Genomic DNA, 24,611 nt, shown 5'->3' with positions numbered 1-24,611 from the left:
TTTGTGACGTCATCCTCTGTCGTAAAGAACTTGACCCCTTTTTCCTTCAGAAACTTTTGGAAGACCTTATTCTTGAATTCGGTGCCTTTATCCGTTTGCAGAACATGTGGTTGCCTTTCGACAAATATTTGATCAAACGCTTTCACCACGCTCCGCCCCGTTTTGTCTTTGAGCGGGATGGCCCAAGCATATTTAGACAACACATCAATACACGTTAAGATATACTGATAACCGTCGTTGTATTTTACCAGGTTTCTCATGTCAACTAAATCAGCCTGGAATTGTTGATTCATTGCACCAACTATAATACGGTTCCTGGGGAACTTTTTTCTTCTTTCACGATGGAGTGTGTAAGATTTTTCCCCTTCTAACCACTTTCTTATTTTTGTTCGAGAAAATTCCCCTTTTAGAGCTCGATATAATGGTTCGACACCACCATAACTACCCTCACTCTTCGGATTTCGGTATACATCTTCCATTTTTTTTTTTTAATCGGAGTGAAAGTGGAACACGGGTTCATTCCTCTTTTATAATGAGGGGGGGGATAAAACCGGGACCTCCTGACGCGCATGCGTACATCGAACGCCTTTTGCGCCTTTTTCCGGTCCTAGCCTTGACTGTACTAAGTCCTTTGTTCCAGTAACCCCCTTTTCCCACTACTCATATATTATAAAACCATGTCTAAAAAAAAATCTAAAATATTTTAAATTCTAATTGAAATATGTTAGCTATATGTACATCAGTGGAATAGGTTACGTGTGTCCCAGAGCTGCTCTCAGCGTCTGGGGCTGATACTCGAGATACCAATTAATACCCCTCAATTATTCAATCCTGTCCTCAGGTCGGAGTAAATTATTATTTATTTACAGCTATAACAAATAATGTATATATGAGGATGTATTTAAATTACATGCCTATAAATCAGTACATTTGTTTTATGCTACTACTCCTTGAGCGAGAGAGGAATGGAGAAAGCAATAGGTCAAGACTTACCCCAGACTTTCGTCATCTTCCGCTTCTTCCACTTTCCTCCAAAAAACCCCGGACCACCACCTCTGATCAAGACCTAGTTCCTTCTGTCTCTTTCAACCACCTTCTCTCGTCCAATTTCCTCCTGTTTCCCTCTCATTGGTTCCGTCTCCTAAACGCCACACCCCCTCCCCTTTGGGTCCCAGACTAGAATCCCTTACTGGAATCTCGCTGCTGCCCCGATGTCTACATACCAATGATAAATCCATCTGCCACTCCTTCTCAAGGTACCACTGCCCAAAAGGGCAGGGTCAATTCTGAGAATCTACAAAAGGCGTTGGAGGTAACACCTGTGCATATAGGTGCCTCACCTATTTCTATACACGATACCTGAATAAAAGTCCAACCCAGTTCCCAGACTGTCTGGCGTCGTAAATAAAATTATATTCTAAAAGGCTTCATTAAAATTTAACTACAAATTAATGTAACAAGTTAGCGAGTAGCTTGTTACACGTGTGTGTCATCTTCATTTAATACTACTACTACTTAATGGTACATGCATCTCGTAAACATTAATCAGGGAAATTTCTAACGAATTCGTACATGCCGGAACGTGTTCTGTGTGTACGTGGGCGTAAGACATTTATGTTGTGAGCGTTACGCTCGCTCCGTGTTCTATTGGTGAGGCCATCTTCTTGCACATTTTGAAGTGCAAATGGCTAGTGCGTGAATTTTTATGTCATGTAAATATCGTGCTGAAGGAGTGCCTGCAGAGAGACTTTCGCAAATGGGAGACCGGATCGCATTCAAACTTAGAAATTGATAAACCACTGAAAACCAACTTCATCAATCCACCACTGTGCCGCAAATGGGGTTGGAACTTGGTTCCTCGCGATAGGAGTCCAGCATGATACCCACTCACACGATGGCCACATTTCAGTTAACTCTTTAATGGGCGAGGCCGCATATATCCGGCCAAGAAAAATCTTTTTATTTTACCAATGACAAGCCCAGATATTTTATAAAGCTGACTCTATGGAGCACATTTTTTCACCCCCTTCACTTTGCACCTGTTGAAAATCGGAAGAAGGCCTACTTTATTGAAAAGCTGTGGCATTTTAGTGATTTTAGTGATTTCTGCTATGCCGTTTAGAGGGTTTAATTCTGATTCACACGAAATATATTCATCTATAAAATAATGTTTTCAACTCATAAAAGCTTAGCAATATTTGAAAGTTTACTATAATTTTTTTCCATTCAGTAGGTCTGTGACTGAGTTTTTTCTGAACCAAATTGAAAAGATGGAACCTCCGATTTCTGATAAGAGCTCCAAGAAACGGCGACGGTCTTCCTTTTGGATGAATATTCCAGGATTTTCTCGCAAAGGAAAAGTCGAACATAAGCCTGATCGGGAGGACGTAACTTTAATCTCTGCGAATAAGATATACGCTAGCTTTCGCGGCACGCAGAAGAAATCCCAGGAAGATTCCGACTGGCTATGGCCAGATAAGGATTACGTTACTTTCGAAGACGTTGACTTATCTAATTTTCTGCGTGAACGAGAAGCACTAAAATCGAGAAGCAACCAGACTCCCGAAAAAAACAACAAAGACCCCAAAAACAAACATGTTCAGTTCGCTCCGACGCCTCAGAACAAATACCACATATACCAGAAAACACCAAAGCCTCGCAAAGAAGACAAGGAGAACGTCTCGCCCGCTATCGCTCCATTCGAAGAAAGCAAATTGAAAAATTCTCTGGCGCATAGGTTCAGCATAGGAAAATCTAACAGTAGTTTGAAAGACGGAAATGATTCGAAGCAGAGCACGTTACCTAGGACATCGACGAAATCCAAACTAGGTGATGGCAAAGACTTGTCCTTACAACACGCGAACATTTCAAGCATTCGAGATAGTAATTCATCGACAAGATTTAACAGTTTGAGGAGGCTGTCCCGCAGATTCACGGGTAAAGAAATGCTTCCTCCACCATCTCCAAAGAAAAGTCAAAGCTTAAGCAGAGTAGATTTGCGTATGACGGCTGACCCTCCAATAACGACACGTGCCCCTAACGATAAGCCAGCGATACTCGACATAATCGAAAACCATGAAAACACGGGAAATGCTTTTCTCGATACCTGGAATAACGTATGCAGCAGTCGGAGCGAAGCGAAGCAATCGCAAACTTATGAAGTGGTGGAAATCGGCAAACAGTCTATGGTCCTTCACGACATGGAAATTATTGATAGTATAAGAGAATTAGATAGAAATCGTTCTGTTAGACCTAAAACTAATCACTTGAATAGCAACCCAGAGGTTTCGAATCAATTTTCGAATGAGAATCTCCCTAAGGGTCTCAATAACCACGATAATTATAATGATGAAAACATCTTTACTCCTCCCTTACTTACCAAAACCGCCGATAGAACTCTGCTTAATGACCAGGGAAGTAGCTCCGGAAGTTCCATCAACGGCTTACAGTATAATAATGAACACGTGGATGGCGTCAAGCAACGTCATTCCTATTCGTGGATTCCCCCGTTCGCTCCTTATCTTACGAATCAATGCCCCCAACATGAAAATGAAATTGGTATCAGGAATGAAAATTACAGGCAAGTCCATTCCGGAGCCGTGAGTCAAGATCATCAATTCAGCGGTCCTTTTTATGACGCCAACATGCGTCGAAGCGTAAGATCTTACCCTAACGTTCATCGAACGAATGTGTCGGAGGATTTATTCCGTGGTAGAAGTGGACGCATGTCTATGCGCGTTCCTATGACATCGAGCCCCAACCACCATCATCAAAGGATTAGATTGAATAGCTGTCGTTTGAAAAAATATGACGGGGTTTCTTCATTAGCGGACGACGAATGTAGTTTCATCTGCAACTGCTTGAATTGCAACAAGAAATACGGGTCCGGGGGAGCAGACTGTAATGCTTTTAAACGCCCGTCTTTCAGAGAAAAGCTTTTCTTTCCGTATCATATCCCAAATTCTGCTACTGGATACTCTAATGCGCATGGATCGGTTCCGACTGAGAGCGAATCAAGACAGACTGATGGTAGAAGGCAGTGGTTTGAATGCAATGACAGTATGTGTAGTTCCCCGCCCAACGAGAAATCAAGGACGGATAACGATCGGATCACGACATCATCTGAAAGAAATGAAGCGGCACTCGATGAAGTAGATCCAAGCAAATATGAGGACAACAGAAAGAGCTGCGGTCAAGTTTTGCCTGGGAAAGTCACCCCAGAACAGAATGGATCACTGGAACAGAAATTTGATGTTGGTGCTTCTAATTCTGCCACAAGTAGAATTAAAGAGTCCGTAGTAGAGATACCAAATGGTAAACAACCAATAGACGATTCCTGTATATCAGTTTTACAGGAGACTCTGAAGAGCTTGCTTCTGAGTACTAGTGGCAATACTTCCTCTTTCACCATAAGTGGTTACAAAACGACACCCACGAAGAGTAAGCTAAACAAGATAGTGATTCATATTGAGAATAATAACAATGACAGTAAACCTTTATATCATGGGAAAATCGAAAACGAGAAAGCAAGTCAACCTGCACCACACCAAGACTCAGAAGTTGAAGAAAACTCGGGTTCAACGGAAATTGTATCCACTCGAGAACAGTGTCGACAGTCATCTTCTTCTTTACCTGATGTCAATGCAAATCGCAGCAGGGACGGTACTTCGAGATCTAGAAGTTCTAGAAGTTTGACAACGACTGTAAGTTTACCAACCTTGAAAGAAGCCAACGATCCAAAATCCAAAAGAAAAGCCATTTACATTCCAGCTGAAGACTCCTCAGAAGCAGAGCAGAGTGGGAAGTGTTCGCCGAAGAATACAGCGCAGGTACAAAGCGTTGATAACAGAAAGGGTGAACCAGATGACTTGAAATCGTCTGAAGAGGTCGCTGATGAGAATAACAGCCTGAACGAATCGGAAGCTAAAGCACTTGTAGAAGAAGCGATCAGGCTCGGCATGCCGAAGAAAACTACTGTGAAAGGGCCGTCATTCAATGCAAAATCGCCCCAGAAGTTCAAGGCCAAAGAAGTGCTGAGCGGGAAAGGTATGTGTATAAACCATTATCATAATCTTTATTATTGTATGATTTTTCTTTTTCGTTGACTAAAAAAAATATATGAGCAAGTTTCTTTCAAAGTAACTCAACTAAGGGCAGTATTCACTGACATGGTTTAAACTGTAGTCACAATTTTTAGATAAGAGATCAACATAGATTGGTTAAAAACCTGAATTTAACCAATTCGTGTGGATCTCTTATCAAAAAATTGTGACTATAGTTTAAACCATGTCGGTGAATAACATCCTAAGCGTAATAAAATTTCCATGTAGGTCAGTGAGGCTCTTTTACCCTTGAGGCGGACCCATCATTCACAGATGATAAGCGTAGTAGTCTGCTCAATCATCCTATGATAAGTTGAAATGCTTTTCTTGCAGTTAAAAATGTTCAAAATGACGTATAGATGGCGTGCGTATTATATATATATATATATATATATATATATGCATATATATACATATATATGTTCTAGTTCATTTATTTTATTTATTTTTATTTATTTCTATCATTTCTCTAATCTCTGACAGGCTTGTTTGTACTGTAGGGGGGGGGGTCGTTCAAGTATTACGTCATCATAGGGGGGGGAGGGGGTTTCCGATTTTCTGACTTTTGATGACAAGGGGGGAGGAGGGGTTTGGATAATGCTTACGTCATCAACCACCCTTTATGAAAATATGAGTTAGGATTCAGAGGGGCAGAGCTGATGACGAAATTTTGAGGTGGGGGAGGGGCTCAGCGTTTTGCTGACTTTTGCTGACGGGGGGGGGGAAGGGGGTCAAAAATGGCTATAAATTTGCGTACGTAATACTTGAACGGCCCCATGGGATGTGCGCATGGGCTATTGTACTTGTAGAGGTTCTGCCCTCATTCATTAGTATGGTGTTGATAACGGGTTCGAGCCCTGATTTAGTGTTAGTATCAATCCCTTTTTTCGATTGCACTGAATTTACAATGTCTGAGTTTGTGATTGCCATCTATCTTTCACAGAAGGAAACTGAAAAAAATGTTTTTTTTTGCTTCCGCGGAGAGAGAAGCATTTCTCAGACTATTCCCGTAGAAACAAAGGGTTAAAAAGATTTTTCCTCAAACAATCACTGTCATCAAAACTCGACTTTCACATTTTAGAAATTGATACGGAACTCGTTTCAATGCATCAATACACTGAATACATCTGGGATCATTACTCTGTCAGTGTAAGGCCCCCCCCCCCCCACTATTCCCCAGTGAAGAACACCTTCATCTTTAATTATTTTTTACATAGGCGATGCTCGCGATTCCATCTCGAACATATCTGTCACACTAAATTCAGGCAAGAAAAACTTTTCACATAGAGACTAGTTTAGCGTCGGAACAGATTTCCAATTCCAATTGTAGATGTATTGCCTGCTGTCAAATATCATCTAGGCGCTAATGTACGTTATAGGTATAAATACGTTAAAGGTATCTAAAAGCCACGACTTATAGTAAGAGAATTACACATAATTAGCTATAAAATTAAGTTGTATTGCATAGGGCAACTCTTCAAGTATTATATATTTGCAAGTTATTTAAGTTCAATGTGAGCACTCTTAATGGGTGCTCAATTTGATAATCTTGGTGAGCGTCTCTCACCAAGTGTTATCAAATAAACTGCTGCAGACAGCGATGGTAACTCGTGAGAAATTTCCCATATTCGTGGGAAAAATTGGCCAGAATTGGTCAACGTGGAAATTTTCTTGGCATTTGAGGGGAAAATTTTTTTTTTTGAGAGTTCATCAAAAAAATTATTTTTTTGGTTGAAAAAAAAAATTAAATGCAGTGCAGATGCTTTTCTAGCGTTGAATACCTGATTACATATTTTTACCGGTAGGTGGCAGCAGATTTTTCGGAATGTAAGGGAAAATTTTTTCGAAAGGGAAAATTTTGAGGAAAGTTTTGCTCCACGAGGTTACCGTCACTGGCTGCAGACATACGCTGTTTCAAATCGTGTACTAGGCTTCACATATCACTCAGTTCGGGCAGTGTTCAATACGCGTTACTGATTTACACTAAGCGAACTCTCACTGAACCTAATGTGTTGCGGCGTGTTTTCACATACTTCTACTACTATACATTCTTCTCAGAATCTGCTGACGAATTGGTGCATGCCAGAATGTGCTGTGTATACTGTCATACATTTGTACCATCGTCAAGTTTGTTTCTTAGGAATTGCCTTTTCACGTGTTCCGGAAGTTCTGTCATCTGTCTTCCGAATTCGATAGCAAACAACTCGGCAGTCTATTTTATCTGTATCACGTGCTATGCGTGAATTTCAAACGTTGTAGGCCTGATCGTGTGCTTTCTGTTAAAAAACTTTTTTTTAATGGAAGGTCAGCTCATATTTGGCGCCTTGAAGTTGAAAAATCACAAAAAATCAACTTTAGCCTACCACGGCGCCCTAACGCTGGCAATCAGTGCAACTACAGCGAAAAGTATATCAAAGTAGTTGTCATCAGTGTGCATGCGCTTCCTTGGTGGAAAGCTTCGAGCAATCCTCTATCTACGGAGCAGCACTTTAATAATTAAATATGTGCTGTGTACCCTCAGTATATACCATTACTTGTGAATACCTTTTACCCATCCAGTATTTTAAACCGGACGGCTCGAGAAAAAAATCTCTACCCATGTGGGGTCCATTTTCGGCACTCCCCCCCCCTCCGACCACGTTTTTTCTGTTCGACAAAGATTTTTGTTTGCGTTTTCAACACGGATTTGACACCCCTCTTAGAGTGGCTCACGGGTCGCACGGCCCAAGAGTCGCCTTGTTTTAGAACGTGCGAAACTCTTGATGATGGTTTTAATATGGTTCCAAGGAACTTAAAAAAGATATGAACATCACTCTAATAGCGATGTATTTTCATTACAATGCTAGTGAAAATTTTTCCATCACGACCCTGAAATTCCGGTTCAGAACCTGTGTGTTTTTGGTTGGGGTTACACCATTAAAGTTTTAAGCAATTATTTTATAAAATTTGAAAATAAAAACCCAAATAAACCTGTTGGTTACATTCGCTCGAATGTAACTAACAGGATTATTGTTTTTTTTTTTTTCAAGTTTTATAAAAGAATTGAAATCAAACTTTTATAGCGTAATCCCGGCCCTAGACATTCATCTAAATTTCCCCCCTTTTCTAAACATCAGTCCAAATACAGAAGATTAAAATCAATGAAAAAGTAATAAAAATTAAATAATAAGTGTCTTCCGTGTACCGTTCTGTATATAGTAGCTGAATCCATACGGTTAATTAGTTTTTGTCTTACAATAATTACAGAGCAATGCTCTCTGATGGCAATACACAAACAAATAGTATAACCATTTTAAATATGAAAGCTAAACAAATAAGATATATAATCGGAGTAATTTAATGACTCTTTTTTTTATTTGATGATCCATTACAGCTGACGACGAATGATGAAAAAGTTAAATGATGATCAACTGATAAACGAAGAAAGAAAACGTTCATTTCACGTTTTTTTTGGCTTTCAGTGATGTCATTTTACATGATAACTTCGTGATGATACTAATGGATGCCCTCGAGATAAATAGAACCTAGAAGGAAAAAGTAAACGTTAGAAAAACGGATCAATTACAACAACTCCCACACAAAAAGTAGCATTCGATGTAGAAAAGAAAGATACATATTAACTTCGACGAGAAACGAGTATTAAAAGCCCACGTAAATTATATAATAAATACAAATAAAAGTTAAATACCGTGAAGGAAAGAAATATTAACGAGATTATTTATTTATTCAATTCAAGCAATAACAAAAAAAAAAAATGATTTTAAATAAATTACATTTGCATTTTTCTGCTTTTTCTTTCACTGTTAGGGCATTTTTATAAATTATGGGATACTTTTTTGGCATTTTTACGATATTTTCTAACATTTTAAATTTTTTTGACAACGGGAAGGATTGAAAAAGTAGTATGAATTGAGCACTTATATATGAAAAAATATGCTTGAATTTCTTGGAAAATAGCATAAAAGATGCTTTTAGGCTTCCTAACCATAGGCGTAAATAGAATTTTGTCAGGGCGAGGGAAGGGTTAATTTTTCGTTTTTTACTGCAAGAAAACCCTATTCCACCCCCCCCCCCAGTACGCCAGTCATGGGCCCCCATGTTTAGGAACAAGGCCGTCCGGTCGTATTTTTCACCTGCCTCTTAGTAGTGAATTTCTTTGGAAAAGAAAAAAGAAAAGAAAATCGTCTTAGGCCCCAAGCTGGAGTCCTGTCAGCCCCAAACTTCTACAGAGGGCATAATGCCAGTGTTCCTAACCGATTTATGAATTATAACTCGTTTATTAGAAAAATTGTTATTTTTAATGAAATCTAAACGAGAGAGAGGGGTGGGGAAAAGTTGAGAGAAAATTTACATATGATTTTGATGTTTTCAAAACTTTTTCTTTCGACATTTGAACACCGGTTTTCAAGAACAATTTGTTCTGTTATTTTCTTTTCATTTTTTTCTCCAATTTCTATGGCATTTTTTCAAGTTTCTAGGACATTTCTTAAAGTCATTTTCCAAGATTTTTTAGGGCAACAACATCCGGGTCTTGGTAACAACAACTCGAATCAAATTTAAATGAAATATAAAAGCATTTATTTATATTTATGATCTTTGAAAATAATTAAAGTTTAATAAGTTGTCCGACATCTTGTGGTTGTTATTTAACAACCGCAAGAAAATAAAATGATAATATTATATGATAATAATATCATTCTTTATTATTCATAATAAAGAAAAAAATGATACTTGTATGTGTCTGTGTATTCCCTTGTATGAAACTTGTGCCATAAAAGTTTGAATAAATGATAAATTATCTGGAATTATTCTTTCAGCGAAATTGAAACTGAACATATATCATAATAGCGGCATGGTGACAGTACACAGTGAGTATATGCATTTTATTACTATTATTTTTTTCTTTCAATTTCGTTCCATCGGTCATAAAATATTTCATTGCTTGTCGTGAAAGAAGAAACGCTGTCTTTTATTATTTCAAGACATGTCTTGGGTTGTAAAAAAAAGAAAAAAACGGATGGAGGGGTTCATAAATTTGAAGTTATTGCTTTCTTTTAAAGAAAAACTGGATTTTTTTCTTCTTTTCTTGAAACGAGAGTAACAGTCTGGAAATTCTAAGAGGAAATCCTGTCATACTCTTGTATGGTGAAATTATGATTGAAAATGCATTACGTTTCGGTTATTTGAATTATTTCAAGTTAAAGTCACACATGTATTGTAATCAGTCATTGATAGCAGTTTTATTTCAATGTGTAGAAACTTGTTCCTTAACAAGTAAGACTATTAACTAAGTGAAGACTACTAAAAAAAAAATCTTATTGGTCACTATATTGTTGCTTCCATTCCTTTGACAGTTCCTTCGCCCAACCCGTATTATTATGCATGATGAATACTGTTGAAAACCATTGTCTTTAATTACGATGCAGTAAAACCTCGATGTAACGATATTCTGCGGAGCAAGAAAAAATATAGTTGTAGAGGGTTACCCTTGTGTCGTGAGGTAGCATCATCCTCAGGCGTCATCAAATTTATGCTGTTATTTGCGTCCCTTCTGAATTGGCGTGCTTAGTACCGCGATAAAATGAATTTAATGGTATTTATTTTCCTAGTATAAGAAATTCCAATTGATTAAGTGATGATTAAAAATTCAGTTAGTTGTTTTACCCTGAAAATTAGCTTCTCGCACAACACTTTTGTGTACTACACAAAAAGTAGATTCACGAAACATTATCTATTTCAGTATCTTCATTAATTTTTTTTTCAGTGATTCATTAACTTCGTTAACATTTTCGGAGACCCTTCTATGGTGAGGAATTTAAGAATATATAGAAGGTGATTTTGAATGAATTATAAAAATATTGTTATAACGGTTTCGAAATATTCTCAAAAAAATATCGTTACAAAGAGGTTTTACGTAGTAAAGGACATCATTGTATCAAGAGAAGTATAACATTAGACTATAAGCAATTCTAAAGATGATTCGAAAAAAAAAACCAAAAAACATTGTAGAGGAATTTATCGTTGTATCGAGTATCGTTATAGCAAGGTTTTTCACTGTAGGCCTACTTGTTTCTAAGGTCATGCGTAATTCACGAGCACTCGTATTATTTATCCAAAAAAAAAAAAAAAATTGTTCCTTGAATGACTACGTTTCTTGAATTCTAATTAAGACCCATTTAACTTCCTTATGTCTGCTTTCATGAGGTAACTTTACAGTTTTTGATATCGCTACGATATTTATCTGCTGTCGGTATATATAGGTATAAACATTTTCCATAACCATCGGTAAACCCAGTCACGTACAGGATTTTGCCTGGTTTAGTTTATCTCTATTTGACGTATCCGCAATAAAATTGATAACCTTCTTCGCTCGTTTTAGAAAAAAAGAAGGGAGAAGAAGTAATTGAAAAAATAAATAAATAGAAAATGAAAAGAACGGTAGAATAGATAAGAGAGAAATTACAGTAGATTTCTCTTCCATTCTTACACTACAAGTTTTCTTTTGTAGAAAGATATATTATATGTGAGAGGAAAAATCATTGACAGGAGTATAGAAAAAACAGGGAAGGAAAAAAAACCAATTTGGGTTCATAGGGTTTCAATGAAGTTTCGCGACTGTGAGGAGAAAAAAAAGAAAACCACAGAAAACTGGATTCAATTCCTTCCAGCGTTTGGACAGAATTTTTCGTCCGTGACCGTAAAGGGATTGAACATGCGCGTATGAGATATTTTTTATTGTCGTAAGTTTGAACTATGTGTGAATTATCAGAAAATTCGCAAGTGTGCACTGAATTTAAAAATAAGAAAGAAAAAGTATTATAAGTGTTGATAATAAGCTTTCATACCCCTATAGGGCATGATTGATAAATAGCCGACATACACCATAACCCCCCCAACAGAGCATGAATTGTGAATTTAACTTTCCTCGGTTATTGTAATTCTTAAATGGAAATGCTTTGTTGGATTCGAGAGTGCTTGTTTCCGTTTTTTCTCATTTGAGACCTTGAGTTCAACAAGATTAAGTCGGAAGAGAAAATGCGTAGTTATTAGTGGAATTTCCTCTTAATTAGACTGTCGCGCTCCGGTTTTCCCAATTAAATTAAATTTACAAGGCCAAAGACAACGACACAACAGGAAAAGTTTTTTTTGGAAACTTAGTGATTAAAATCTGACACATTCCTTCTGGGATTTTGTTCAAAACGTGCAGCAGCTGCAGCATTTGGTAAACATACTCTTACGCTTTTCGAAAACATGAATATCTTGTTTTCTTTCAAAGTTATGATAAACACATGATATACGTACAGAATTTCAGTTTCCTGTTAAATAGAAACAATATATTCGGGTACTGTATGGAATAGCTAAAAAACACATTTTTATGTCAGTTTGCATAGATAACGCCGATTGAGGATAAGTAAATTGTGTGTGACATTTATTACATTCTTAATTATTAAAGATTGAAGTTGCAATCTCAAGAATTGACATTACTCCTTGTCATTAGTTCAAATCGGAATAAATTTATTTCGATCTGAACTGACGATAATGAGTAATAGTAATTCTTGAGATTGCAACTTGAATCTACAAGAGTTTAGAAAATGAGATAACGTAAAGATGAATTTTGGAAAGAAAATTTGACTGCCACTGCGGGAAATCGAACCATTGTCCCGTTGCGATCCGGGTGAATTCAAACACCAAACATGACCCCCGCTCTGTCCCTTGTGGGATATAAGCAAGTCACCTTACGGCTGGGCCATGTTGGAAAAAGGAAAGCCCCGCCGGGTGAATGGGCTAGACCAATGTTTCGTAACCTTTTTTCACTAAGTGGCTTCCTTTTGACTATATCTTTTCTTAGTGGCTCTCGTTTTATCCAGCGATTTCTCACCCTCGCCAAGGAGCGGGACCCTTTCTACTTAATAAATTGATTTTTTTGTCAGTCAATTTACAGTGAACAAAAAAAAGGAGGGGGATGTCGGTTTCCTGGCCGCTCGACAAGAATTCACAATTTACACTTTTTTTTCAATTTCACAATTTACTCTTGTCTTGGTTCTATGCAGGGTTGTCTCAACATCGTGGGTTCCCTGGGTAAAATCATGCTCTGGGAGGCTCCTTTATTTGGCTGAAAGAACAACAGAAAAGTAACAACCTACATTTTTACGTACTTACTTTCTAATATCACAGTACCAGATTATATTGTTTGGACCAGCCCGTAAGGACATGATTCACTCGTTTGGATAGGCCTAGTTCTATGAGCAGTTTTGTTGGAATGTAAAAGTAATTACACCTTCTTTCCACCCATTTAAAAACTTTGTTTCTTGAAATATGGATATTTATATAGCTTTCTGTGGCACTTTAATTACCTGTTATAACTCCTCTTCAATTTGATTTTCATCCTCGGAAAAGTCCTTTGGAATATCTCAAGACCACAAGGGAGCCGTATGACTTCAGTTCGAGAACCCCGGCACTACACCACTATCGATACAGAAGCGGCAAACATTTTTCGTTACGCATTTTCAACGGTCACTTTCAACGCACTTTCAATCATACAATGGACAGTCAGGCTTAACTCAGTTAATATGTATACTAATAAATAATATGCCACCAGTGGAGGCGCAACGTATTCCCTCGCATTAGCCGGCATGCCGTGAAACTCAAGGGACACAAACTTTTTTGAATGTTGTTGCTGGTCCGTTCTCGGCAAGCCGGAAAAAGTGAGGTTTTTTTTATGGATAACGACCACCACTATATAAATCTTCTCGCTAACTTTTCCCGACATAACTCTGCCTCTTTTGAGGTAACGGAAGTAAGGTGCTTTGCATTAGTCCGGGGTTGTGAGCGGTTCTATCTATCACAATAAGCATTTAGCTAATTCAATGGATTTTAAGAATGAGGATATTTAAGAATTTTCCAGAACGTGTTACTCGAATTTCCCGGCATGCCGGCAAATAGGGGAGAATGCAGTACATACTCTGGTGATTTCATTTTCTTATATTCTTATATGAGTCAATTCAGAAATACCTTTAAATTTGCATTTAATTTTTCTGGATGCGACTTTCACATCACAGCTGCTTACCAGAAAAATTATGGTGACTAATTAAAATTCATCTTAAGTGAAAGCAATAGTTTCAGAATACATAAGTCTTAAATAATTTGGGGATCATTTTTTACTTGGGCTTGTTAGCTCATATGCTAAGAGGCCACTTTACATTACATTGTCTTCGTGAGCCTGAATACCATTTTCTAATACTGTTTTTTTACTTGGGCCTATAAAAGTTTTATTAAAGTTCTTTTATAAAACTTGAAAATGCAACCAATAACGATATTGATTACGCTCGAGAGAATGTAACCAATAGGATTATTCATTGTTTTTTTTCAAGTTTTGTAAAATACATTTTATCAAATTTTTATAGTGCAATCTTGGCCTTCTTTAGCAGCGCTCGAGGTTTATCGAAAGTTTTAATTTGGCTCTCAATGCCCGAAAAGTTTGCAGAGTTCTGCTTAAAATCTACAAATGCAGATCAGCCCAATGGCGATGTTTGGTCTTTGCTTGTATTAGGAGAGCAGGCACGAATCCAAGGCGATGTACCGGAAGCGGCGATAGAATGTGTAGTTTCGTCCCCTATTTTACGGGACAGGCATATTCCTAAATATTATCCAGCTCTTGGGAAGGGCTATTGCTCCCATAGCACCCTCCCTCTGGATTCCCATTTTGAGGGAGAAAGCCATAAATAACCCGATTATCACATGAAGGAGCACACTCCAAAACTTCATCAACGGAGAGATATTCCAACTTAATCAAACGCGTTTTCCAATTGGAAATGAAAACGAAATTATAATATCAAGCCAACCATATTTCGCAATATAAACAGTCTGAAAGATCTTATCCTACGCGGAAGGGGGGGGGGGAAGGAAGGAAAAAAAAAAGATGGAACGTGCCGATTCCAGAGAGATATGGCTTCCTTACATATTTCTCTATAAGATACCTGTCAAGTTAAAAACTTTTTTCCCCGAGTTTTATTTCTTATTTACTCTGACCGACTTTTATATATCGGTATTATAAAGAAAACATTTCTTTTTGCCCTGTTCCGGAGTGAGGACTGGAAACCTTTGTTCTTCCCCCGCACATGTCTATCCTCCTTGACACGTGTTGCGAAAAAAAATAGTTTCCCATGTTCCTGTGTTTTTCCGGGCGTATCTTTTTCCCGTAGAAACCGATATCCGAGGATGAGAAAAGGGTTGGATGTAAGCACTGCATTTTTTCCATGTTTTTATACATACGGTATTCCGTAGGAGAAAAAAGCAAAGCCCATCATTTAAATCTCGCCCACATCTTTCGTGTCTCTCGGGATATATATATTGCTGTGTATTTTTTTAAAACTATGTATATATTCTTCCTCTGACGGAGGTTTTAAAAGGAAGGAGATACCTATCCTGTGTAATAGCCCCTCGAAACGTCCTATGTGCTGTCATGAATGCTAAAAATATTTTTCGATGAGCATTTTCGAATTTTGCATTCGAAGAAATCTCGGTACGTTTCAACGTTTTCATATACATGTACCGCATATTTTTTCCCCCTCCATTATACCCCTCTGCGTTTTTTATTTTTTACTTCACAGATAGTTTTGTTTCATCCTCGAGTTATTATCTTTGAGTTTTTTCCTTATTTTTAAACTCAAGACCGACAGATACGTACAGCACTTCCAGATATTAGTTTTCATGTTATTAAACGAGCTGTCGGAAAGTAGACGTTCGTATTGAAACTGTTGTCATATGCTGCCTCTATTAATTTTGAAATTGAAATTCTCGGTGCTGTCATATTGAAGTTGGTTTTGAATTTCAAGTCAAGGTCTAACTCGACATGGCGTGCGAAATACAGGGTGGTCCAGAAGTATGGGTCAGATAATGGTCCATTATTTACGTTTGCGGCAGAATTGCCTGATCTCTAGGAAATCCGATGACACCCCCCCCCCCCCATAAATTTCCGTGACACCAGGCCCGTCATTTAGGTTGAAAATACACTAAAAATGGTATATATATATATATACATACATTGAGTACATGTGCTTTGCCCCCCCCCCTCCCCCGAAAATGTTTGTCCCCCCCCCCGGAAAAAGTTGAAATGACGGCCCTGCGTGACACACCGCTTGGGAATCAAGCTCAATGACGATATAATGCAATCCTGAAGTACTTTACTGTACACCTGACTAACCTCATGGCATCGGTGCTAAGGTAATCAGTTTGGGAGTCATTGCTCAAGAATTTCAGAAGCAGTGAAAACACATGGGACGAATTGATAAATTTTATAATGATGATACACATCTTTAATGAAGTGATGACTTCTGCCTTACTTTTCACAAATGTTTGAAGAATCATGAGTATATCTATTTGATACGCTACGATCACGTTGATTTTTATGCATTTTTATAGGTATTGCAAAACGTTCATATGACTATACACGATATTGTGAGAAATATAGATTAGTTAGAGACACAAAGAACTATATCGTGGGTTCATGCAATAAAATTTACTGTTATCATACACACTGATAAATTTTGTTTTGTAATCTGTTTTTCAGTCATCAAAGCTGTTAAATTAACATCTGTGAGGACACTTGCTCTCAATCCTTACATAAAGGTAAGAAGAAACGAGAAAGAATTTCTTATAAGTAAATACCTGTATAAATATTATTATTGTTCATAGTTTATTTAAAATAATCTTTAATATCTTACATGATTATTTGCTCAGTTAAGAAAATGTAGAAATGAATATTTTATTCATTTCTCTGAACATAATCTTTAATATTTCAATCAGATTTAAGTAACCTTTATTCTTAATGGACTGGAACTAATCATGTATAATGTAATCATTTTACTGCTGCATGCCTTCATTTACTTGGTAGTGATTCGCATTCAGGATATGGAGGTAAACGGAAAAGTAGAAAAAGAAGGATTAGTCCGTTGAGAAATGAATTCCGTCTTCTTGACCCAAATAAATACTTCAATTGCGCATGATCAGTGAATTAATAAATTAAAGTTTATAGGGAATTTATGTTGTTTTCTCGACCGGAAATATACTCAGAAATATATTTTTCTGGTTGTTATGACGATTCGAACTTTTGGAAAGAGAAGTAAGTTGTGTCTCCTTGAATCGGACCAGGTTCTCTCGCATAACTGTCTTTTCATATAGAACGCATTACTAGCGTGATATGCTGCCTGATTGTGGGACCGAGAATCGGCCGTATCAGAGAAAATTCGATTCATCGCGCGATATTAAAAACTAATGCCAAATTAATTACGAATATATTGTATATTCAATCTGTTCGATATGCCTAAATTTGCTAATTCGAAAATTTGGCATATTTGCAATAAGCCTTGCAAAGAAGAGGCTTTTTGCAATAAAAGCCAAATTTTCCAATTCGTCTACGATGATACAACAGAGAGGGATAACTAACTAGAATACTACTTAAAATAAAGCAAAAAATTGCAATTAATAATAGAGTAATTCTTTTCACAGAGCCAATATAGAGCGGATTTGCACATGCATATACCCGTGCGCATTGGTACACAAACCTATGAGCAAATTCCTATTAGAGAATTTTGCCCACTCGTAAAAAAAATAAATATTTTTAGACATTAAAATTCAATACAGCACGTAGTTAATAACAAAAAGACTGTAGATATACAGTAACACGTGAGACATACTGAGCGAAATAATGTCCGAAAGTGAAAAAGTTTATGCACCAAAGACCAGGGTCATATCTAGGAATGAAGAAGGAGGGGTGGGGGGACGGGGATGAATGAAAATTTTCTACCTTCCTCACTGTGAAAGTCGATGGTATCATAACTGAAGTTTTTCCTTAAAATTTGTCACTTCCTTATGACTACCGCCTAGGGCAACTGCCCAATTTTCCTCACCTCTCGCTTCTTGCCCTGCTAAGGACTAAGAAGAAACGACATTTTTTAAGTCCGGATTGGAAAGATTCGATTTAAGACGGATCGCCGAGTGTGATAATTCTAATGTAATTTACGGTAATATTTTCTTTTAATAAGTACATGACTTGAATAACACATTTTCTTTTTATACGAAATTTTTATATGAATTCCAAAACCTACACATTCGATATTTCAGGTATCACTTCATCCCGACGATACCCGCAAAGCACATTGGAGGACTAGCGTCGTGAAGGAAGAAAACAATCCTGTCTTTGATCAGAAATTCTCTTTGTAAGCCAGTTTTGAAATAAAATTAGGCCTATATATTAATAATGCATTGATTTATACATAACGTCATAATGTGTAAAATATCGGTCCTCTCTATGGATAAATCTTAAAAATTAATTTATACACCATGTTTAAAATGGCAATTCTTTTTATAGTGAGATCACGGCCGAAGATTCCAAAAAACGCTTGATTTTCTCCGTATGGCACAGGGACCTAGACAAAAAGTACGAAAATAGGTTTTTCGGATTGTAGTTATTTCTCAATGATTTTTGTTGTTATAGTACTGTATAATAAGGACTTTTTTTAAATTGATGATTAAAATTAGTAGAGGTATAACAGTGTTGTCGTAATAACTTGAATACTTTTTCACAGGAGAAGTGAATTCCTTGGTTGCATGTCGTTTGGGATGCACCACGTTATGGACAGTAATCAAGTGAGTTTTGACAAGATAGTAGTTTACACGTTTGCTATATAATCACAATAACTCCTGAAAGGTCGAAAATACTAATTATGAATCAAAAGTTTTATGCAAAATAAAAATTTCGCCTCCTTATGACTCGAGTGTACCGAAAACTATTTTTGCCAACATAATTTCAAAACAACTTTGAATGGTTTTGAGACTTTTAATAATGTTTTCACTCATGCCTCTTAATTCTAAACTCTAAACTTAAATTATGTCTTGATTAAGGTTAATAAAATTAAAGAAGAACGATTTTTTAGCATGGAGATGTTTATAATACTACTTCTACTCAACCGCAAACACGCTCCTCGTAAACATTCCTATACGGTCGCATTGGCATACGCAAAGGGGGGGTTTGGGGTTATAACCCCCCCCCCTCCTTGAGCCAAGATTATAGTGTTATTTTGTAGGAAAAAACGTAAACACTCCCACAAGGAACAAAAAATCTGAAACTCCCCCTCGAGAAAATTATGCTTATGCCAATGTACGGTGGTACATGCTGAACGTGTTGTGTGCATGCATATGCGTAGCACTTATTTATGTCTTTAGAATTACGATTGTTTGAATTTTACTGGTGCTGCCATCTGTGTTACATGTTTACAAGTGAAAATGATGAAGACCTGGACTTTTATGTTACGTAAGTATCGTGTTGAAGGTTTTCCCATTCTCTGCGGAGAGGCTTTTCCAAAATGGATGACCGGCTTCCATTCACGCTTCAAAGTTAAAAAAATTGCAGAAAACCAACTTCAGCCAACTACCACTCTGCCCCCAACGGGTTCAGACTTTATCAAACAGTAACAAACGTTATCTTTGCGATGAGAACCCAGCACGATGCCTACATAGCCACTGCCTTTTATACTGCTGGATAGAATATTAGATTTTTCTTCCATCATATAAACTATTAAATGGTTTTTATAGGTCGGTAGATAATACCACGTAAATCATAGCCGTAACTAGGATTTTTTCCGCTCGGGGAAAACATTATTTTGCCACCCCCACAACTTTAAAATTAATTTTGTAATGGTGTTCTTTGTTCCCACTTATGACTGCTACCCCTTAAATTTTGCCTCCCGTAGCAGTTGCTTCCCTCCCCTGTCCATCCTGTACTTAAGGCTCCGCGTAAAGAATAACAATACAGCAACTTGTTATATCACGCATGTCAGGACACCAAAGAGAGCTTTTTTTTTTTTTTTTATATTTCATCTAGGTTCTAATATCAGTTGAGTTTTTAACAGCGGCAGCGGTTGTAACGAAAGGGAAGAAATATTCGAATGTAATAAATAGCGAGGAGTACAACATATGTCGAATAATAATAATAAGTAGGGTGTGATAATATGGCTTTTATTGGTATGCCAAAGCATACACTACTCATATCCTCGGTAGGATATGTGTAGCGTTTACGTCACGCGTCTTTAAGTTTTAACACCGCGCCCTTTATACTACTGGATATACGGCGTGGTTTTGAGTCGCGTCGATTTTTTTCGTCAATTTTCAAAGGACCTTGCCAGCACAGCTAGCCAATCATTATTCTTTATGAAAACCCACTTAGGAGAGAAGGCATTCTTATTTTTTCCTCCAGATGGTGACGCTATACCGGAGACTGACTATTTTTCAATAACAAATTCGCAGATTGTTTGAAATTAGTACATGAACATCTAGAATTATTTTGCTTTGTATAAGAAGAAAAGAACGAATCTTGAAATATTTATATTCGTATGTCATTAAAAGTGTAAAAAATGCATCAGTGAAGTCAATCTTAAAGTTGAACAAAACGAATATATACGCATAATATTGAGTAAAAGCATACGAAACTAATCCCACTTGATGAGGTATTACCAGTGAGCAGTGAACAAACGCCTTTTCTTCAAAACTTTAGTTAGTTTAATAATCTCACGTTGTACCGGAATGACAACGAAAACGCTTGATAATAATGCTCCCACGTGTATTTATATACTCCCACGTGTTTGGTATCATCTAAAGGCTCTAGGCACCTATGTTTCCATCCGGCATTCCGAAAGATAAACTGATTTCCATCGCTAAAAGTTAATTATGTCTGGTTTTGTGGCATTTATTGTTACAATATGCGTTCGCATGTTTGTTTGAACGTAAATATCCTTTTGATCAAATTCGATTGATCTAGCGAACAGTCATTCATTAGAAACCGTCTCTTTCCTCTCCGGATCGCGCAATTTACAGCATTTTTCGGAGAAATACGTGAATTTATTACTACTACTGCGTCTTCTCTTTATGCTTGAATTATTATAATATAGTTTTACGGCCATACAAGTTTTTTTTTCTGGTAATTGTTTAGAGCCTGAGTGGTTGGTACAGGTTGTTGAAGGAGGTTATCGGTACGAGGAAACATTTCGCCGCTCGTCATGGTTGCAGTATATCAAAGTTTATGGTAAGTTATTTATGTTTATATAAATTTCGTGAAAACTGTGTACGCAGGAAAATTTTAGTTGGCTTTCCGACTACGGTATTGTTTATTATATACTCTAAACGGAGTTTGTGCGTTTTCTGCCATGAAATTTCCTCGGAGATTTATGAGCTGTCCAAATAAGAAGGGTATCCGGTGTATTATACGGCATGTATCGTATTATTTTCCATACCGTTACTCCTTACGTTTAACCTGCATAAATTTGAAATTTTAACTGTATATTTTAAATGATGTTGAGAAAAATTCTCTCTTTATGTATAATGAATTTTTTTCAAGTTCGTAAAGGGAGAAATAGTATGGCACAGTTTCAGTGACGCAGAATAAATTCTTACTCAAGTGCATTTAATCTAAAAAGCATTTTTTTTTCTTCTAATACTTGAAAAGAAATACTATCTGTGGATGTCAGCACATTTAGAAATATGCAAATAGTTTTGATGTTAAAAATTTAAAAGTCATAGCTTTCCTCTTTCCAAGATCCGAAAAATAATCTGATAAAAATTCTTTTGTATTATTTGAATACCCTTTTCCACAGCTAAACAACGCTTTAAGAAAATGCACAATTTGGAACAACAACTGTTTGAAAGTCAAATTTATCTAACATGCTTCAATTATTTTATGTTTCATCTTCTATAATGATTAACAAATCTAACCTGTCAGTATTTGTCTCAACAATTAGTACGTAATTCCTGAGGAGAACAGGATAGTGATTTTATATAAAACTTTTTAACAATGTCTAATTGATTTTTCGTCTGACTGTATGTTCTGATTAGAGGTCTAAATTTTTCTTAAGATTTCCACCGAATTTTAGCACATCATATATAGTGTGACCACGTAAAGATACCTCTAACTTTGTATGGCTTTATGGTGAAAAGAGAGTGTTTATTGACTTACAAACGGTTTCCGGGTTATTAGGCCATGGTCTAGGAGATTTATTTGGAACTAAGTAGGATACTTGCTGTAGTAGGAGAGTTGCTGCTGAAGTTATTTCGACCCCCTCCCCCCCATTTCTCCCTATTGAAGCATGAACCTTCTCTTTTCGTGATGAAGGTCATAGAAAGTCACAACTAACACCAAACATGGCCCCCCACTCTGTCCCTTGCGAGATATAAGCATATACATGATATAAGATATATACATGAAATTTTTTTTTACATACACAGTTTAGTAGGTCTTGGTAATCCTAGGTGAATAGGACCGAAGCTACCTCGGATTACTGAAAATTCGGATTATCCAAAAAAAAGAAAAAAAAAAACCAAACAAAAACAAACAGAAATCGACTTTTGGAGGGCTATTCTCACCTATTTTAATCTTAATTAAATGGCTTAGTTCAGTGCTTCCAAAACATTTCCACTCATGGCTTCCTTGGTCTTATCATCATTTTTTTTTTAAAACGTGATCTTCACGTATTCCCAAGGGATCAGCATGATCCGTCCAGGGAATTTATCTGTGGCTCCAGAGGATAGTCTAGAAATAATCGCTTCAAAAAAGAACTGAACAGGCACAAGTCACTATACCAGGGGCATGGCCCCCACAAGGGGTGGGCTGACAAGGCTCCAGCCCTGGGGCCCGTGAGGATTTTAATCTTTTTTTTTTTTTCACGCTATAAATTCATCATAAAGGAGGCCCCGTGAAAGTCTGGTCGGGGGGCCCGTAAAAGATCCCAGCCTAGGGACCCTGCTTCAGGATGTGGGGGCCATGACCAGGGGTATTCGACATATGGCCCGCGGAATACTTGCTCCCGCCGAGCCTTTTTTGGCAACGTGTGCAGTATAGGTTGATGACCTACGGGCCTGGCTGTAACGTCAAATGTGGGTGACCAACGGTATGACAGCGATTGAAGACCTCTGCACTATACCAAGTACCCGCGACTCGAAAACTCATAGAAGCCGCTTCGCACACTTTCAGAATCACTGGCTTAGTTAATTAAGAATAGATCGGTCAAGACTGATGGATTCTTTATAACATAGGCTGACAAATGGCCGTCATATCCTTGGGGTCTGATATGAATGTTATTTTATTATTATTATTTTATACCTAAAATTTATTGTAAAAGGGGCTGTGGAAAATTCTGATGGGGAAGGTGGGGGAACCTAAGACTCCAACCTGGGGTTAAGACCCTTCCCTCTAAAAACTTAAATTACTTGCATTCGTTGAAATAATCGAACAAAAGAAATGCGCAAAGCTCTTTGAGAAGGAAATTTTGAAAAATTCCGTCGCATTTCGGATTATTTGGAACCTCGAATTATCGAGACTCCACTGTAGCAACTTTATTTATCTTTTTAATACGATTCTGAAAGTTCAACAAAAATCTTTTTCTACATAATTGGATTTTTACATCAGCAATATTTGTTTTTATTACTTATTATATGATATCCCATAATATTTGATGATCTAAATTAAAATTGCACGAACACTTATAAAAAGATTTTACCAGTGAATTCTCTTCCGAAATATGAATTTGAATATTGATTTAACATACTACTACTAATATAGCACTAATTTTTTCTCAGAAAAATAAAACTCCACGAACGAATAATATCTTCAATTCATATTAAAAAGGAATACATTTTTCGAAAAATATTCCACTTCAATGTTTGCTGTAAGAAAATAAACGGGGGCTTTGATTAGTAGAAATTCAATACAATTGGTAGAAGTGCGAAAAATTCAGTTGATAAAAAAAAATATATGTATAAAATGTGTTTTATTTTTAGGGATTAAATATCCAAGTAAGTGCTTTTGTTGATAAATTATTTTGATAAATTTTTGTTTACAGTTGAATTCTCAGAAATCCTTTGATTCAAAATCGAAGTGAAGAAGTTATGTATGAACGAGGGGGAAGAAACAAGACATAAGAAGCTTTTATATTAAGGATTTGTTGTAGTAGTTTTTTTTCATAATTTGTTACCGTATGTTCCGTTTTCATATTCACGGTGTTTGTTAGTTTCGTTGAGCGATTTTAATATTTCTTTTTATATCTAAAAATTCTGCATTAGTTTTTTTTTTTCGTATAAGTTTTATGTTTACAGCATAAATTTAGTATTAGTAAGATAGAATTCAACATTCCAAAAAATGAAGGATTTATTGTTAGTAGCTTATATGTGTTTAAAGTACAAATGATTTCATTTTGATGGCTTTTAATCATGTTGTACAATTTAAGTATTGGAATAAAATTTGTTGCTTTTTATGGCTTTTCTATATTTGCTGTTGTTTTGAAAATTGTTTAAGGGAGATAAAGATTTAGATTTGAAAGATACAGTAGATCATACACGATCAACTCATGGCCAGCGGGCCAAATGTGGTCCTCGGAGTCATCTGATGTCGCCCGCGATCACAAACCAAATTCTGTAAATATCAAATAAGTGGCACATTTATATACAGATAAATTTAGTGACCCT

At 36.8% G+C, this 24,611-nt stretch overlaps 1 protein-coding gene across 2 annotated transcripts in view; it reads left to right on the top strand.

Annotated features, from left to right (window-relative positions):
- LOC149087060 (uncharacterized) overlaps window positions 1-24,410 on the top strand; it is a 52,909-nt gene extending 28,499 nt beyond the window's left edge. Inside the window, exons 2-9 of one of the 2 annotated variants that reach the window (XM_089231289.1) lie at window positions 2,231-5,046; window positions 9,920-9,970; window positions 16,672-16,730; window positions 18,225-18,319; window positions 18,472-18,540; window positions 18,689-18,749; window positions 21,088-21,180; window positions 23,990-24,410. In XM_089231289.1, the coding sequence (XP_089087415.1) occupies window positions 2,271-5,046; window positions 9,920-9,970; window positions 16,672-16,730; window positions 18,225-18,319; window positions 18,472-18,540; window positions 18,689-18,749; window positions 21,088-21,180; window positions 23,990-24,028 (3,243 nt within the window). In that variant the 5' untranslated portion in view covers window positions 2,231-2,270 and the 3' untranslated portion in view covers window positions 24,029-24,410. The remainder of the gene's footprint in view (window positions 1-2,230; window positions 5,047-9,919; window positions 9,971-16,671; window positions 16,731-18,224; window positions 18,320-18,471; window positions 18,541-18,688; window positions 18,750-21,087; window positions 21,181-23,989) is intronic. The other variant, XM_089231290.1, reaches the window with a different exon arrangement.
- The last annotated feature ends 201 nt before the right edge of the window (window positions 24,411-24,611 follow it).

The sequence above is a fragment of the Pholcus phalangioides genome, unplaced genomic scaffold (assembly GCF_987345545.1).
Source record: "Pholcus phalangioides strain wild (caught in Gottingen) unplaced genomic scaffold, Ppha-v1.0 ptg000004l_1, whole genome shotgun sequence".
NCBI lineage: Eukaryota > Metazoa > Arthropoda > Arachnida > Araneae > Pholcidae > Pholcus > Pholcus phalangioides.
This window is presented reverse-complemented; position numbering and strand designations above follow the sequence as displayed.